This window comes from Bubalus bubalis, chromosome 5 (assembly GCF_019923935.1).
Source record: "Bubalus bubalis isolate 160015118507 breed Murrah chromosome 5, NDDB_SH_1, whole genome shotgun sequence".
Lineage (NCBI taxonomy): Eukaryota > Metazoa > Chordata > Mammalia > Artiodactyla > Bovidae > Bubalus > Bubalus bubalis.
In genome coordinates, this window is record NC_059161.1 from 5,667,060 (window position 1) to 5,683,379 (window position 16,320).

Below are 16,320 nucleotides of genomic sequence, written 5' to 3' on the forward strand. Positions count from 1 at the left end.
TAACCTAATTGCTGAGTGATCGATGGCGTGGCACAAGCATATGGTGAGACATTACCGTGCCCACTAATCCTGCCTGTGCCCGGGACTCTGCACTGGGTCCATTTAGCCAAATTCATCTCTCGCAGACATCTGTAATGATTGTGCCTGCTGCTCACTGCCTGGGATGGAGGCTTTAATGATGTTAACAAACTCTGAAACCTCGAGAGCAGTAATGAGCCTGGCACGGCTGGAAGCCAGGGCTGCGTGCCGCCGAGGTGTGGAATGCGCCTGCCGCCTCCTGCCTCCCCCGTGCCCAAGGAGACAATGGGGGTGGTTTTCTAGGGTGCCTACTGGCCTTGCCAGGGACCCCTGGCAACCATTCACCTTCCCAGGCTCCTTTCGTATCCTCACTTTCAGTTTTTTTGAGGGAACTTTCTTCCCTGGGGACCTGGGTGGGTGTGATGCAGTTGATTTCAAAGATGGAACAAGCTTTCCTGATGTTCCCAAGGCATGTTACGGGCTCCTCGTTTTCATCTTACTGAATTCTCCCCCAAAACCCACGCAGTAAGAATCGTGGTTTCCTTGAGGCCAGTGAAGAGTGGAGAGACGGAGCAGTTTACTAAGGTCTTAGGGCTGCCCAGAGTAGATCAGGCAGGACTTAGACTTTTTTGAATCCCAGATCCCCGGCTATTTCCATGTTCAGCTGCCCAAGACTCAGCACCTCTCAGTTCAAAGCCTTACCCTTTCATCTCCCGCAAACCCTTTCCTTTGCAGTCCTGTGGCATGTCACCAAGTTGGAGACTTGGCCTGTGTCCCGAGGCCTAGGGCACGTCTGTGAGGCCAAGGCGGATTTGGGCTCAGTGTGACTGAGTGTCTAGCTGGGTCTGGCTGGGCGCTGGGCTCTATAGAGACCGCCTGACCACAGTCCGCAGGCTCCTGGTTCCTGCCCGCCAGCTTTCCCCTCCCCTCCTGGCTCAGAATCGCTACTTAAATATTTCCCCATTCGCCTCTTCATCTCTTTCTTGTAGACCTGGCCATTCTCTCCTCCAGGATTCATTCCTTGAAGGGCCAGTGCTGATAATGAAGGGTTCAGTCTGCAGGATCTGAAGGTCCGAAGGATCAGGTAGGCGGCTTCTGCTTCCCCCGCCGGGAGTCCCCAGAGTCGGGGAACTCAGCCCCCAACTCTGACCCTGTCCTGGCCATCCTGGAATCACGGCCTCTGACCCAGAAAACCACATGCTGACAGATCATGGGATTTTCAGGCCACTCTTATCTGGGAGTCTCTCCTGGCTGTTAGGGAACAGCAAGAGGCCTGAACCAAAACTTAGGAGACCTGAGTTCCAACTCTCTACAGCCACTTTTATGCCCTGAGTGAATGGGGGTGAGGGGGTGGGGGGATGTCACTTCACTTCCAGGTCTTTTGCTCTTAAAATAGTGATAATAATGTCTACCTCTCAGAGTCCTTACCAATTAGAAGCAAGAGAACGGATGGGAAAGCCTAAGTGCCGATGGAAGACACACTCTTTTTTTTACGGTTGCCAGTGCCTCTTTTCTGGTAGTTACTCAGGGCTGGCTTGAGGGAGGCTGCAAGGGGTGGCGTTTTAGGGGAGAACGCGGCTTCCAGCCCTGCTCACGGCCAGGTTCCCAGTGCCCCCTGCAGAGCTGCGTGCCCGCTGGACCCAGGGTGATGTGGCCCAACTCCGCCTGAGAAATCATGCAGGAGACCCTGGCGGCCCCCTCCCTTTCTCCCTAGTGGGGGAACATCACTCCTGCTGCCCTCCAACCCCCAGCAGCCCCCCAGCCTTCTGCCCACCTCCTGTCTACTGACTCCACAGCGGCCGCCACTGCCAAATGAGCACCCCAAATTGGAACATATGTCACTCCGGGAGCCCCGTTCGCCCGTCCGCTGCTACATGCCTATTTTCTAATTTCCAGCTGACATTTCCCTTAGTGAAATAAATGAATTTGCTCCGGCGGAGGCCCTGTTCGGATTAAGCTGCTGTCAGAGCCCCACGAGCCAAACAAATTGTTGCCCGCAGCCCACCGAGTGGGATGCCTTCCAACAGGGGGCCGGAGGAGAAGGGGGAGGCCAAGGAGGAGAACAGACGAGCTGGGAAGGCAGCTCAGTCAGCCAGTGGGCAGGCGGAGACCAACTGCGGGGCGGCCTGGCACCGGGAGCCCTGATGCCAGAGGAGCCAAGGAATTGGAAATCACATAGAACAGGACACTCGAAGAGTGGAAGTGGGCTAGGAGAGGGTCCTGGGAGGGCTTCAGGGAGTGGGGTCCCTGGGAAGAGGGAGACAGGGGGACGGATCCTGGAGTAGTCCCAGAGGAGAGAGAGAGGGGCGAGTCCTCCCCAAGCTTTGGGGGGGTGGAGAGAGGGTGTGGGCCCCAGCAGACTGGACTCACTGCTCAGCGACGATGTAATCCCCTGGCAGGGGCGTGCAGGGCACCCCAGCCACTTGCACGTGGTGGGCGATCTCCGAGAAGTCCAGGCCCAGGTTCACGCCGTGGATGGTCACTCGAGTGCCCCCTTCAGGAGGTCCGGACACCGTCAGGATCTGCGGGAGGGAAGCGGGAGGAGTAATTGGTCGGTCACGGCAGGAGGGGCAGGGGCACCCGTTTCCCTCCCTGCAGGGAGGCTTTGGAACACCTGGAGTCTGGGGTGGAACTGCGTTTCCGCCACTTTTAAACTTGTCTAGGATCCCAATGTCATCATCCTGACAATGAAATTGTACCTACTTCATTGGGTCTTTAGGACCTCCATCCGACGACGCCTTCATTCATTCGTCCACTTACGAGAAAGAGATTAGGAGAAAGTACTAGGCTCAAGGCAGTGCTTGAATTCACGAGTTGCCTGACTGAAAGCAAGTCTCAGAATCTCCCTGAACCTCAGGTCTCTTTAGTTGGGAAGGAGGATAATCCTCTCTAACCAACGTCACCCTGGAAGCTCCCACATGGAGGGTGTCCGGGACCATTCTGTCAACTCCCAAGGGCTCTGTAATTGTGACGACAGAGGATGAGATGGTTGGATGGCATCACCGACGCCATGGACGTGAGTTTGAGCAGGCTCCGGGAGTTGGTGATGGACAGGGAGCCCTGGCGTGCAGCAGTCCATGGGGTCACAGAGTCGGACACGACTGAGCGACTGAACTGAACTGAACTGAACTGCGACATGTCATGCCGGCCGCCCCTGTGTGCTAGCCTCAGTTGAGTTTACAACGATGAACAGGGAATTTGCCCTCAAGGAACTTAGTGGTCAAGGAGGAGGAGATAAGAAGGCCATAAGTAAGGCTGATGCAGGGTACACAGTGATAAGGTAGATTTGAAGGAAAAGCCCTGGGAGCTCTGAGGAGTCCCTGATTAAGGGCCACTGCAGGGGATGACTACAGACGGAAAGTATATTTGACATTACCCAACACACACACAAAAGAAAAATCCTGTACTCGATCGTGCTCGTATCAAAGAGAAAGAGCTTCCTGATTTTCCAAAGTTTGCTGGCTTCCTTTCCAGTTAAGTGAAGTGAAGTTGCTCAGTCGTGTCCAACTCTTTGCGACCCCATGGACTGTAGCCTGCCAGGCTCCTCTGTCCATGGGATTTTCCAGGCAGGCATACTGGAGTGGGTTGCCATTTCCTTCTCCAGGGGATCTTCCCAACCCAGGGATCGAACCCAAGTCTCCTGCATTGTAGGCAGATGCTTTTACCGTCTGAGCCACCAGGGAAGTTTCCCAGGAGCCAGGATCGTTTATTTACTCATTTCTTAATTCAGTCAACAAATGCTGACTGCTTGATTTTATTTTGATGCAACAGGAAAAGGAACTTGGAGAATCAGGCTCTCCTAATGTGTAAATTTCTATCTGAGAATGAATCAGGCTCCAGGAAAAACACAGCTCTTTGGGATCCAACAGATTCCAGGGAATAATTCCTACTTTGAGGTCCATAGTTATCCAAAGTAGGAGGAAATCAGACATGAACCCAACCTCAGGCAGAAGCACAGAATTTTGGAACTGGAAGGAGAGCCAGGGTGTCTTATTCTAAGATCATACAACTTGTATACGTGGACCAAATAGAAAAAAAATGTTCAGGGCTCTTTTCACTGCACATTAGACAGATAAGACAGTAAGGGAGGGAGAGAGGCAAGGAGGGTGGGGCAAAGCCAAGAGTCCACCAGAAACCTCCAGATGGGGTCTCTGGGCAGCGATGAGTGGTGAGCACAGGTGAAAATGCTATTGAACGCTCTGGAGACTCTTCCTCTGCCTGTCTTTCTCAAGGGGGCACTGCTCTCTGCCAGCAACGTGAGCACCATGCATGAGGCCTCCAGCTTGGCCGTGAGCGCCTAGGTGAGAGCAGACAGGAGGAGATGATGGTTGTGGCGGGGACACAACTGAGCAACTGAACTGATGAATACAAAAAAATCAGATTCATGAGATAAATTCCTGAGGGAGGGAAAGGGGTGCCCAGAGGCATCTCTGGGCAGTGGGTATGGGGTTGGAGGTGGGGGGGAGTCAGGGAGATTTGGAAAGAAAGGAGCTGGCAGGAGGAACATGTAGCCCCACGGCTTTCCTGTCTCTGGGGATTCTAAAAATAACCAACATGAGATCTTGGTTTTTCCGCCCTCCCCGGCGCCACTTCCTCAGGTCCCTGGGCCTCCTGGGCTCTGGGAGATGGACACTTGTAAGGAGGAAAAGGAAAAGGTGGCCTCCATGGCCCTGCAGGAAGAGTGTCAGGAGGAAGGAGGTACCACTGAGCAAATCTGAGCCGGCGCCCTCCCGATAGCCTGGAACGAGCATCACTGGTCCGCCCTCCCCTCCTTTAGCCACCTGGATGCCAGGAACCTACTGAAAACCCTGACAGAACCGTGATGATTGGCTTGCTCTCTTTCCTCCACTTTTATTTTTAAAAATACATTCTCTTGCTCACGGTGGTTAATTACAACCTTTCAGAAACACTGTGAAATGAAATCTTTCTGGAAAGCCTAAAAATATTTCGGTCTTGCAGGTAGCACGTGGGGATGGTATTGTGGCTATTCTGTGGTGTTGGCAGGTCCACAGGGCAGTGTCCTCCTGCTGGGAATTCACCACAGTGATCTTCAAGGGTCTGAGGCAGAGGCCTGGTCACTTGGGGACTGTCACAAATGGACATTTGTGAGCACAGAGCTGCTCAGAAGCATAAGCCAGCTTATGCTGTTTAGAGAGGGTGGACTTAACAACATTATTAGCAAGCATAATCATCTTGCATGAAGACACATCAAAGAGATGGATAGTTAGGGGTGTGCAGACCCAAGTCTGAGCCCTTCTAACCCAGGTAAGAGCTGCTGGAATCCAGACTGGGATCATCCTCACAGGTTAGGGGCAAGTGGCTGGGGAGTGTTGGGTCGCTGTGGGTCTTCCCCACACAGCACACACTATATCCTGTGCCTCCAGCACCTGGGGAGGTGGTGAAGGAGTTTGAGGGTCAGAACACTCAGCAGCCACTGTGCCCTGGGGCTTACACGGGGTGTAGCTTCCCTTTTCTTGCTTCAGACAAAACTGATGAACAAAAATCTGGATTTCCAAAACACAGATGAGGTGGTGAGAACTTGATTTGCAAGAGGATTCCCAAGGCCGCCATTATGGATGCTTTCCAAATCTATATTGTTGGCTCAGACCTCTCTCCGGAGCTCCATATCCATATATCCAATCACTACTGGACACCTCGACTTCCACATGCATGTCCCTCAGGCACCTCAGATTTCACCACGTCTAAAAATGAACTCTTAATTTTCCCTCCTTCCACCCCCAGCCTGATTGTCCTCCCAGATCCTCTTTCAAGGTTAATGGGATCACCGTGCACCTAGCTAGGATCTTGCAAGCATCTCTGTTCCCCTTCCCTCTCCTACCGTGTGTGATAAACACAGGGACCGTCAGTGCTGGCGCCCAGGTGTGTTTTGAATCCGTGTCCTGCTCCGGTGTCAGAGGAGGTGATAAGCGGATCTGTGTCCTCAGTCACACTATCCTTGGTCTTCCTCCATGTGATCTGACTTCCTCACACGGCCAGGTGGTCGTCATGGACACATACCTGATCTGGGGACTGGTAGCTTGCTCTGAAAACCTTCAACGGCTCTGGCCACTGTCCAGGCAAAGTCTCTGACTCCCGGGCTGGCCCGTCACTTTCTGATCTTAGTAACTTCAGCCACGTCAGCCCTCTCACTCTCTGTCCCCCAAGTGCTCCCCAGAGCCCAGGGGTTCCTGTCCACACAACGCACTCTAAAGCTCTCTGTGCCTTTGCCCGTGTCATTTTCTCTCCCCCCTGGCTTGAAAATCAAAGCGAGACAGGGTGGAGGTCTGGGCTCAGTGGGACAGAGACAGGAGTCCCGTGAAACTCACCACCTGCCACCTGAGGGCTTCCAGGTGACTCTGAGAATGAGGGTCAGGGTCTGCCAAAGCCCTGTCTTCGTGGTGGTAACATCCCGGCCATCCTGCTCTCACTTCTCCCCAGGACCAAGCATGGAGGAGAGGCTCTGGAGGTGAGGCTTGGAGGAAAAGAATGGATTCTCCAGAGAGGGCGTGAACAGGAGTCTTCAGGACACTGCCCCAGGCCCACCAGTGCCCCACCCTGGAGACTGCCTCCAAGACTCTCTCTTCAGTACAGTAGGGTTTGATGGCAGGGCACCCAGCATGGCACTCAGGAAGCTTGGTCCCCTTGGGAGCCACGTCTGGCTTCTCCGTGTAGGACTACAGGGAGGCGAGTTGGTGGAGTCCCAGACTATTGCTTGTAGAGCTCCCAGGAAGGCCTTCCAGATCTGGGAGGAGGTGTGGGGCCACAGGGGAGAAAGTGCTAACCTCCTGGAGAGGTGAGGCAAAGAGAGTCCCCCCATGGTCAGAGGGAGACCAAGAGACAGCCAGGGGAGCAGCCAGATCCATGCATCTGGTCTTCTAGTTTCGGATGGGCCCCGGGCTGCCGGCTGCGCAGGGGTGCGGAAGGAGGGCCTGATGCTCCGGCGGTGTCAGCGGCGGGAAGAGAGTGAGCTCGGGAGGGGGACAGACTCTGAATTCCAGCTTGATACTTACAAGCTAGGTAACCTTCACTCTCTGTGTTTTCATCAGAAAACAGAAAACAGTGCTGGCCTCGCAGGGATGCTGTGAAGGTGAAGTAAGACAACACTTGGAAAGTCCCTCATATGATGATGGTTGCGAGAGCAGGTCACGATAGTTGGCAGTTAGTTTCCTTCCTAGAGTTCCCCTGCACCTGTGTCTTCCTAGACCACAAAAACATGGGATGGTGGTGGTGGAGAGAGCCTAGAGGTGGGAGGCATCTTTCTATTTACCTGGAAAGAGGGCACACGGTCCAGGGAATACATAACTTAGACGGTGCTCGGTGGGCTTATCCAGGGCGGAGAGAGATGCTTGCGGGCTGATTGGAGAAAGCCTGAGCTTGGTGGGGGAGTGGCCGTGCCGCCCAGGGCGGGGCCTTGGTGTCCGCGGGTTCACGGCTCCCCGCAGAAGCATGTTCAGAGCCAGACATCGCCCTTTCACCCAGAATAAATTTGGGAGGACACTGGCCCAGTCTAAAATGGCCTTCATTCTTCCCTTCTCGTCACTTCTTTGCCCCTGGCTATTGGCCATTCTGAGGTCGATGGGGCATTGCATTACGAACTCAATGGACTCTTTCAGGAAAGTAACTCTGAATGAGACACCCACGCAAACAAACGGTTTGACAGTTTGGGATGGATGTGTGTGTGTGCTTGTGGGTAGGGGGGGTGTGGAGAGAGGCGGGAGGGAGCTGAAATCCTGTGAAATCAGCTGGGAAGATCTTTATACATGGACTCATTTCAGCTCCATGTTTTGCAGCACACACCGTGGACCAGGGATCGCTGTCCACTCGCCTCTGTGGACCCCAAGGGAGAGCCAGAAGTATGGGAGGAGCGGGGAGAGACAGAGCAGCTGCTGAGCGGGGGTATGGGGGGCGACCGAGGGGCTCCCCCACGTTCTGGGCCGGCTCTAGCTGTGTGCTCCCCCTTGTCCCTTCCCCGAGCTCTGGTTCCACTCTCTTACGAACTATGCGTGCTCCCTGGGGGAGGTGGGGCGCCCGTGGCTACAGGGTCCGAAGCCCGTGTGCCTTTGAGCCACGGTTCCCTCTGCCCCTCATGCGTGATGCTAACACATGCTTTACCCATCACACGAGTCTCTGCTAATGACACCTCCTCAGAAAGTCTTTCTCTAACCATCTCGGCAGATTTAGGAGCCCCTTTGCCTACACCCTCACTGCCATGGGTGAACACCCCCGACGGCAAGGGTCACCCTGGACTCTGTCTTTTCTCAATAAGACAATAACTATCTCGGGACAGGGACTTCCTCCGTTTTCCTTAGTAACCTGACACATCTCACACTGCCTGAGACAGAGCAGCTGTCAAGACCTGTCCCCAGCTCTTTCTTCCTGGGAAACGCTGGGCTCAGGCAGATTCCAGGACAACCTGTGTTCTCGAATGACCGCTGCAAGGATGGAGGTAGGTACCCAGGTGTTGTTTGGAAGTGGGGCAGTCTTTTCACATCGGAAGCATCAAGTTCTTCCTGCAATCTCGCTGACTTTAGCTCAAGCCAGTTTCTGCTGTGATTTCTCCTTGAATGGAGGACCGAACAGCTGCCTCCTCATCAAACCTCTTTCAGATACTGAAGACAGCAATTAAGTCACCCCTGGTCTGTGCTTCTGCAATTCCATCAGCCTTACATTGGAAGCTCTTGTTTTCCAGGCCCTTTGATCATTTCAGATGTTTTTCTTTGGACCCTTGGATATCCATGCATCCTCTGAGAGTGTAAGAAAGAAACGCCAAGCAGGCTCGCGGCTTGAGCAAAGGCCTGCTGATTCACTGCAAGGGAGGCCTGTGCCAACATCGACTTGCCCTAGTGCGGGCTCACACGCCCCCAGCCAGGCGGGCCCTGGGCAAACCCCAGGGGGAGGTAAGCCCTTCTCTTTCCCACATGCTTATCTTACTCCCTGGAATTCCTTTCCCCGTTTCAGTCACCTGTCACTCTATGTGTCTCTTCCCTAAAGGACCTTTTATTCGTATGTGCTCTGTTGCTTACTCGTATCTGACTCTTTGCGACCCCATGGACTGTGGTCTGCCAGGGTCCTCTGTCCATGGGATTATCCAGGCAACAATATTCGAGTGGGTTGCCATGCCCTCCTCCAGGGGGTCTTCCTGACCCAGGGATAAAACCCAGGTCTCCTGGTTTGCAGGTGGATTCGTTACCATCTGAGCCACCAGGGAAACTCCAAAGAACCCTTTAAGTGTGTTAGTCACTCAGTCATGTCCAACTTTCTGTGCGACCCCATGGACTGTAGCCTGCCAGGCTCCTCTGTCCGTGGAATTCTCCAGGCAAGAATCCTGGAGTGGATAGCCATTCCTTTCTCCAGAGGACCTTCCCGACCCAGGGATAGAACCCTGGTCTCCTGCATTGCAGGCAGATTCTTTATCATCTGAGCCACCAGGCAAGAACTGAGGAAACTTTTATTTGCATCCTACTGAGACTTAAAGTTGTGTTATTACCTTGCCTTAAGAGTATTGGCTTTTTAACTGGTTGTAGAATTAAGTTTGTCTATTTGCAGGATTCAGAAAGAGAATATGGGAAACACATTAAGGCAGAGAGAGGGCTCAGTCCGGCAGCCCCTAAGCCCTGTCCCAGAAGCAATCACAGATCATGCCAGGATCCCGGTGTCTGGCCCCAGCCCGGGCCATGCCCCTCATCTGCCCTCTGTAGGCCCGGATGAGCAGGCCAGCAGGCTGTGGGATGAGGCTGGCATGAATGATGGGAGGGACAAACCAGGAGACTCCTGTCTCCCGCGCGTCCTCTAAAAGTCGCCAGGAGTCCCTGACTTGGGGACCCACTCCCCCACCTCCTCAGACCTCACCTGCCTGCAGCCCGACCTCGCCCGCCACACGCCTGGGCAGCCCGGCCAAGCCTGCGTTCCTGCCAGACTGTGTCATGTGTGTTTTCCACCGTGGGTGCCGTGACCTGGAAAACAGCCGCCGCGATGCTGCACTCGCCCTGATTCTTGCAGCCGCTAATTGAACAGTTCGGAGGGAACTATGCCACAAAGCCGCCCAAGGGCGAGAGCAGATGCAGCCGATTAATTACAGCTGGGGAGCTCCGCGGGGCTGCACCGGGAGCAGAGGGAGGTGCTGGAGGCCCGGGTTCTGGGCAGCCAAGGGAGCACTGGCTGGGCCACTCCTGGACTTGGGCAGAGCCCTGGAGGCTGGAGTTGGGGCAGATGTACAGGTAGATGGTTAAGGGGTCACAGGAGAACCCCTTCGAGGTGGGAGCCTCACGAACACTGGCTCCCATCCTAGAGACCCTGTCTTCTTTGTTTATATCTCCTGCCTGATAGACGTGATGGGAGATGAGACAGAAGTGGGCATCAGCTCCAGGTTACTAAAGATTCTGATAATGGTACCTACTTACCAATTTTTTCACTTATTAAGTACTTATCATGAGTCGAATTGTGCTGAGGGTCTTATATATTGGGTTTCTCCTGGTGGCTCAGATGGTAAACAATCCACCTGCAATGTGGGAGATCTGGCTTTGACTCCTGGGTTGGGAAGACCCCCTGGAGAAGGGAGTGGCTACCCACTCCAGTATTCTGGCCTGGAGAATCCCCATGGACAGAAGAGCCTGGCAGGCTACAGTCCATGGGGTCGCAAAGAGTCGGACATGACTGAGAGACTAACACTTTCACTTTCTTATATATTACATCTCACTTAGAGCTCACGACAAGTTATGAAGGAGGTGCTACCATTATTTTCATTTTATACACGCAGAATAGTGTTCTGGATAGGCGAAGGAACCGGCTCAAGGGGACAGAGTGAACGTCAGAGCCCAGCCAGGTCCACCTAACCGGTGCCTCCAGCCTCCCCACCACACTGCCCGAGTCTCCAGCGTCCTGCCGGGGCATAGCCCCAAGGCCGTCAGCTATGAGAATTCATGCCGCAGCCTCGTGAGCCCCTCTGTGCAGGCCCGCCATGGCTGAGGCCACACTTGCTGCCCTCCAAGGAGCTCTGGAGTTGGCTAGCCACCATTTCTCTGAACTTCTCAGCTTCCATCCTGCCCGCTCTCTGGCCCTGACCCTGTGAATGCCCACACTCCCCTCAGCCTTGCCCCGGTGCCATCTCTCCCTGTGCATTCGAGTCTCCCCAAATGATGCTCTGGGTGGGGACCACTGGCTTGCTTCCCATCTCTGTAGCAGGCTTGATGACGAGCGTGGTGCCCACTCCACTCCCTCCCCCAGCCCATGGACTGACAGTTCTATTTGTCTAAGTGAGCCCAGGAAAGAGATGAAGCATGCTACAGGGTCAAACATGGGAATTCTAGATTCAAGTAGCTAGGATGAAGTCCTAGTTCTACAGCTCACTAGCAGTGTGACATTAAGAAAGGTATCACCCTTCATAGTACCTTGGTTTCCTCATCTGTAAAGTGGGGCTCATGATAATTGCTTCCACCTCATAGAAGTTGTCATAAGGTCTAAATGAGATAATATACAGACGGTGATAAGTTAGCAGTGCTAGGTCCCAGGTGAGCATTTAGTGAGTGCTAGCTATCTTTTTTCTCATTACTATTTTGTGATTAAGAAATCTCAGCATAAGCCAGGCCAGTTGAGTTCCAAAAAAATTCAGTTCAGTTCAGTCGCTTAGTTGTGTCAGACTCTTTGCAACCCCATGGACTGCAGCACGCCAGGCCTCCCTGACCATCACCAACTCCCGGAGTTTGCTCAAACTCATGTCCATTAAGTTGGTGATGCCATCCAACCATCTCATCCTCTGTTGTCCCCTCTTTCTCCTGCCTTCAATCTTTCCTAGCATCAGGATCTTTTCCAATGAGTCAGTTCTTTGCATCAGGCAGCCAAAGTAGTGGAGTTTCAGCTTCAGCATCAGTCCTTCCAGTGAATATTCAGGCCTGTTTTCCTTTAGGATGGACTGGTTGCCTGTCCTTGCAGTCCAAGGGATTCTCAAGAGTCTTCTTTAACATCACAGTTCAAAAGCATCAATTCTTCAGCACTCAGCTTTTTTTATAGTCCAACTCTCATATGCATACATGACTACTGTTTTCTCCCAAGGAGGAAGCGTCTTTTAATTTCATGGCTGCAGTCACCATCTGCGGTGAAAATGGAGCCCCCCAAAATAAAGTCTCTCACTGTTTCCATTGTTTCCCCATCTACTTGCTATGAAGTGATGGGACCCGATGCCATGATCTTAGTTTTCTGAATGTTGAGTTTTAAGCCAACATTTTCACTCTCCTCTTTCACTTTCATCCAGAAGCTCTTTAGTTCCTCTTCACTTTCTGCCATAAGGGTGGTGTCATCTGCGTATCTGAGGTTATTGATATTTCTCCCGGCAATCTTAATTCTAGCTTGTGCTTCATCTAGCCCAGCATTTCACATGATGTACTCTGCATATATGGAGAAGGCAATGGCAACCCACTCCAGTACTCTTGCCTGGAAAATCCTATGGACGGAGGAGCCTGGTCGGCTGCAGTCCATAGGGTCACTAGGAGTCGGACACGGCTGAGCGACTTCACTTTCACTTTTCACTTTCATGCATTGGAGAAGGAAATGGCAACCCACTCCAGTGTTCTTGCCTGGAGAATCCCAGGGACGGGGGAGCCTGGTGGGCTGCTGTCTATGGGGTCGCAGAGTCGGACATGACTGAAGTGACTTAGCAGCAGCAGCAGCAGCAGCACTCTGCATATAAGTTAAATAAGCAGGGTGACAATACACAGCCTTGACCCAGAAGCAAAACAATGAACTCCACAGAACCTCAGAAATACTCAGAAATTACGGGTATCCTATACCTCAAAGCATTGGTTCAGTTCAGTTCAGTCACTTAGTTGCGTCTGACTCTTTGCGACACAATGGACCACAGCATGCCAGGCCACCCTCTCTATCACCAACTCCTGGAGCTTTCTCAAACTCAAGTTTATCATGTCGGTGATGCCATCCAACCATCTCATCCTCTGTCATCCCTGTCTCCTCTCGCCTTCAATCTTTCCCATCATCGGGGTCTTTTCAAATGAGTCAGTTCTTTGCATCAAGTGGCCAAAGTATTAGCTTCAGCATCAGTCCTTCCAATGAATATTCAGAACTGATTTCTTTTAGGGTGGACTGGTTGGATCTCCTTGCCATCCAAGGGACACTCAAGAGTCTCCTCCAACACCACAGTTCAAAACCATCAATTCTTGGGCGATCAGCTTTCTTTATGGTCCAACTCTCACATCCATACATGGTCCAACTCTCACATCCATAGCTTTGACTAGGTGGACCTTTGTCAGCAAAGTAATATTTCTGCTTTTTAATATAATGTCTAAGTTTTTCATAGCTTTTATTCCAAGGAGGAAGCGTCTTTTAATTTCATGACTGCAGTCCATCTGCAGTGATTTTGGAGCCCCTCAAAATAAAGTCTGTTACTCTTTCCATTGTTTCCCCACCTATTTGCCATGAAGTGATGGGACCGGATGCCATGATCTTCATTTTTTGAATGTTGAGTTTTAAGCCAGCTTTTTTCACTCTCCTCTTTCACTTTCATCAAGAGGCTCTTTAATTCCTCTTTGCCTTCCGCTATAAGATTGGTGTCATCTGCATATCTGAGGTTATTGATATTTCTCCCAAAGTGGCTTCATGTTTACAAGTGTCCCATGCAAGTGGATCCTCTGGGTATTGTTCTTGGTGGGGCTCAGGGAAAGGGGAGAGAGCCAAGTTGTAGCAGGGGAAAGTCAGGCGTGGAGACTGCCCAGCACGGCGTTGGCTGCCTCTCTGACGGACCTGTGGTGCTCTTGCCATGTCTGCAGCAGGCTGTCAGCACCCTAGACTGTGTTCTTAAGAGGAGATGGGAAAGGAGAATTCAGAGCCTCCCAGCACAGTCAAGGGTGTGGGTCCAGGGGAGTCACTCGGGTGGAGTACCCCCAGTGGATGGGTACACTTTGTATCGGAAGCTCCTGTGTCTGAGGTTGGGATCAGGAGGGCTCTGCCCCCTCATCAGGACAGGCCAGGGAGGACACTTGTGGGTAGTATGGAGACAGTTAATCTTCTCCTGACTAACCCACTTACTCCTTTCCTGTTGCTTAGAGTTTTCCTGACTTGAGAGGGCAGTGATGTCAACATTGTGCCCGCAAATTTTGACCCCAGCCTGGCTCCCCAAGGCACCTGGATACTGAATCCAAGATAGCAGACTGTCAAGTCCTTTTCCACCTTCGCGTGTCTGTGTGGGTGTGGACGTGGGCGTGTGTGTGCTCAAGCAAGCGTGAGCACACTCTTCACGGCAGAGCCCAGCCAAAGAGCTCTGCAGGCATCCATAGCATCGGCAACACCAGCTTTCTACCCAGCACGGATCCTTGCCGGCTCTGTCTTAGCTGATAGTACATTCAAAACCTAATTGTTATCTCAGCAGAGTAACTCCATTATTCATCCTGACACCATCCCCCATTAGCTGTTTGTTGCAGTGATGTTATATTAATGAGGCCTGCAAATAAATGAACGGGAGATCAGAGGGCTGACTTGTTTCTCAGGAAAGCTGGCTGACTTATTTATTTATTTGTTGGGAACTTTGCAGCGAGTCACTCTCACCCTGGGCAGGTGGCTCTTGTCTTTTCCTGCGGAAACTCGCTGTAGCCTTATAGATAAATACTTCCAAGTATCCAGCTTGCCACATAGTTTCACACAAGCATTTGCAACTGAGAGAACCCAGGAAAAAGATCTGCTTTAAAATGTTAGGGCAAACGGAGAGCAGGAGGAATCAAGAGCAATGGATCATCTCAAACTTCTAGCGCATCAAGAATTATTTATGCCTGGTTTTGGAGGGCAGTGTTGGCAGTTTTATACAACTGGTTTTCTTTCCCGGTTACATGTACCTAAGATAATGTGAAACAGAATGGATAGTCCCTAACGGTGGTTTAGCGAGGCGTGGGGAGTTACTGAAGTTGACAACTTTATACGGAAAAGCTACAAAGTGGTTAATGGAGAGACCACCGCAAAACCAGTTCTCCTAGGATCTGGCATCAGTGTGACCTTACTGGACAGTGTGGCAGGGGACTTCAGAGGTACACAGGAGTGTCTCCTGGTACCCAAATGGTGTAGGCTCCTGATCACTCACTGAGGACCCCAACACGGGGGATTTGTCCCTTGCATCCTAAGCCTGCTTTGCCTTTATTTCACCCCGATCTTCATTCTCACCTGCAGACATGAACTGCCTGGGCCCCAGCCTTTGGGCTTTCCCATCAACTGAGATGCTTGTGAGAGCAACTTTCACTGTGACCATCATCCCATTCATAGACACTGACCAGAAACCAACCGAAGAGTCCGATAGCTTTAAGGACCACAGGTAATTAAAGTAACACCTCCCCTGGATATACAAGAAGTGATCGCCTTACACTTAAAAGTGCCCCCAAATGTTCTACCATTTTCTTCCCCCACTGATAGAAATAAGTGTGAACTTAATTATCTTTAGGAAGACAGGGGAAGGTTATTTTAAGACTTAAAAGAGTAGCCAATGTCCCCGGTTTGTCCATATCTCCTGACACTGACCAAGGGGACTCGGATCCTGGGCTCAGATGTTTTGGGGGTGGGGTGAAGTGGGGAAGTGCACAGCCAGGGAATACTTCTCTATCCCTCTGGCCAAGAGAAGGAGCATCAAAAGGCAGGGCAAGTCTGCATTCTGGAGTCAAGAAGCACTAGTGAATTTGTCTTGCCACTAACCAGATGTGTGACTTTGGGCAAATTATTTACTCCCCTAAGCACTGTTTCCCTGGCTGTTAAATGGAGATAATTACAGTCATCTTGCAGGATTGTAATAAGAAGGAGCAGGTATGCGGAATCTATGGGTTCTGGCATATAGTAGTGTCTTGTTAAAGAAAAGCTATTATTAGTAAGACTCCCGGAACTACGAGTGTGACTCATCTGTTCAGGTCCTTGGCCTGACTGGTGTTCTTGTTAGGTGTGGAGCTCTAGGTCCCTGCTGCAGTCCTCTTTCCTAATAGCAGGCAGCTGCAAAGGGTTACAATTTACAAATCTCTGCCTGAAGCCCTTTGGGAGAAGTAGAGCAGCCTGTAGGGCAAGCAGGTTCCAGCCTCTTCCAGGTGGCCAGTGTTCAGGGATAGGCTGGCTGCATCACCTGGCCACCCAACTCAGGACTAATTTATCCACGTGATAACTTCTAACCTTATCATGCCTGAATCAATTCCTTAGAACCACAGCACCTCCTCTTTTTGCTTAGAATATTCTGTTGTGGGAATTTGTGTTGAATTTTATCCCCCACAAATTCACATGTTGAATCCCTAACTCCCATCACCTCAGAATAAGACCTTATTTGGAGATAGGGTC

At 51.9% G+C, this 16,320-nt stretch overlaps 1 protein-coding gene across 3 annotated transcripts in view; it reads right to left on the reverse strand.

Annotated features, from left to right (window-relative positions):
* PLXNA2 (plexin A2) overlaps positions 1–16,320 on the reverse strand; it is a 233,871-nt gene that overhangs the window by 36,322 nt on the left and 181,229 nt on the right. For all 3 annotated transcript variants that reach the window (XM_044942649.2, XM_025285371.3, XM_025285372.3), the window contains one exon: positions 2,389–2,540. In XM_044942649.2, coding sequence (XP_044798584.1) covers positions 2,389–2,540 — 152 coding nt within the window. The remainder of the gene's footprint in view (positions 1–2,388; positions 2,541–16,320) is intronic.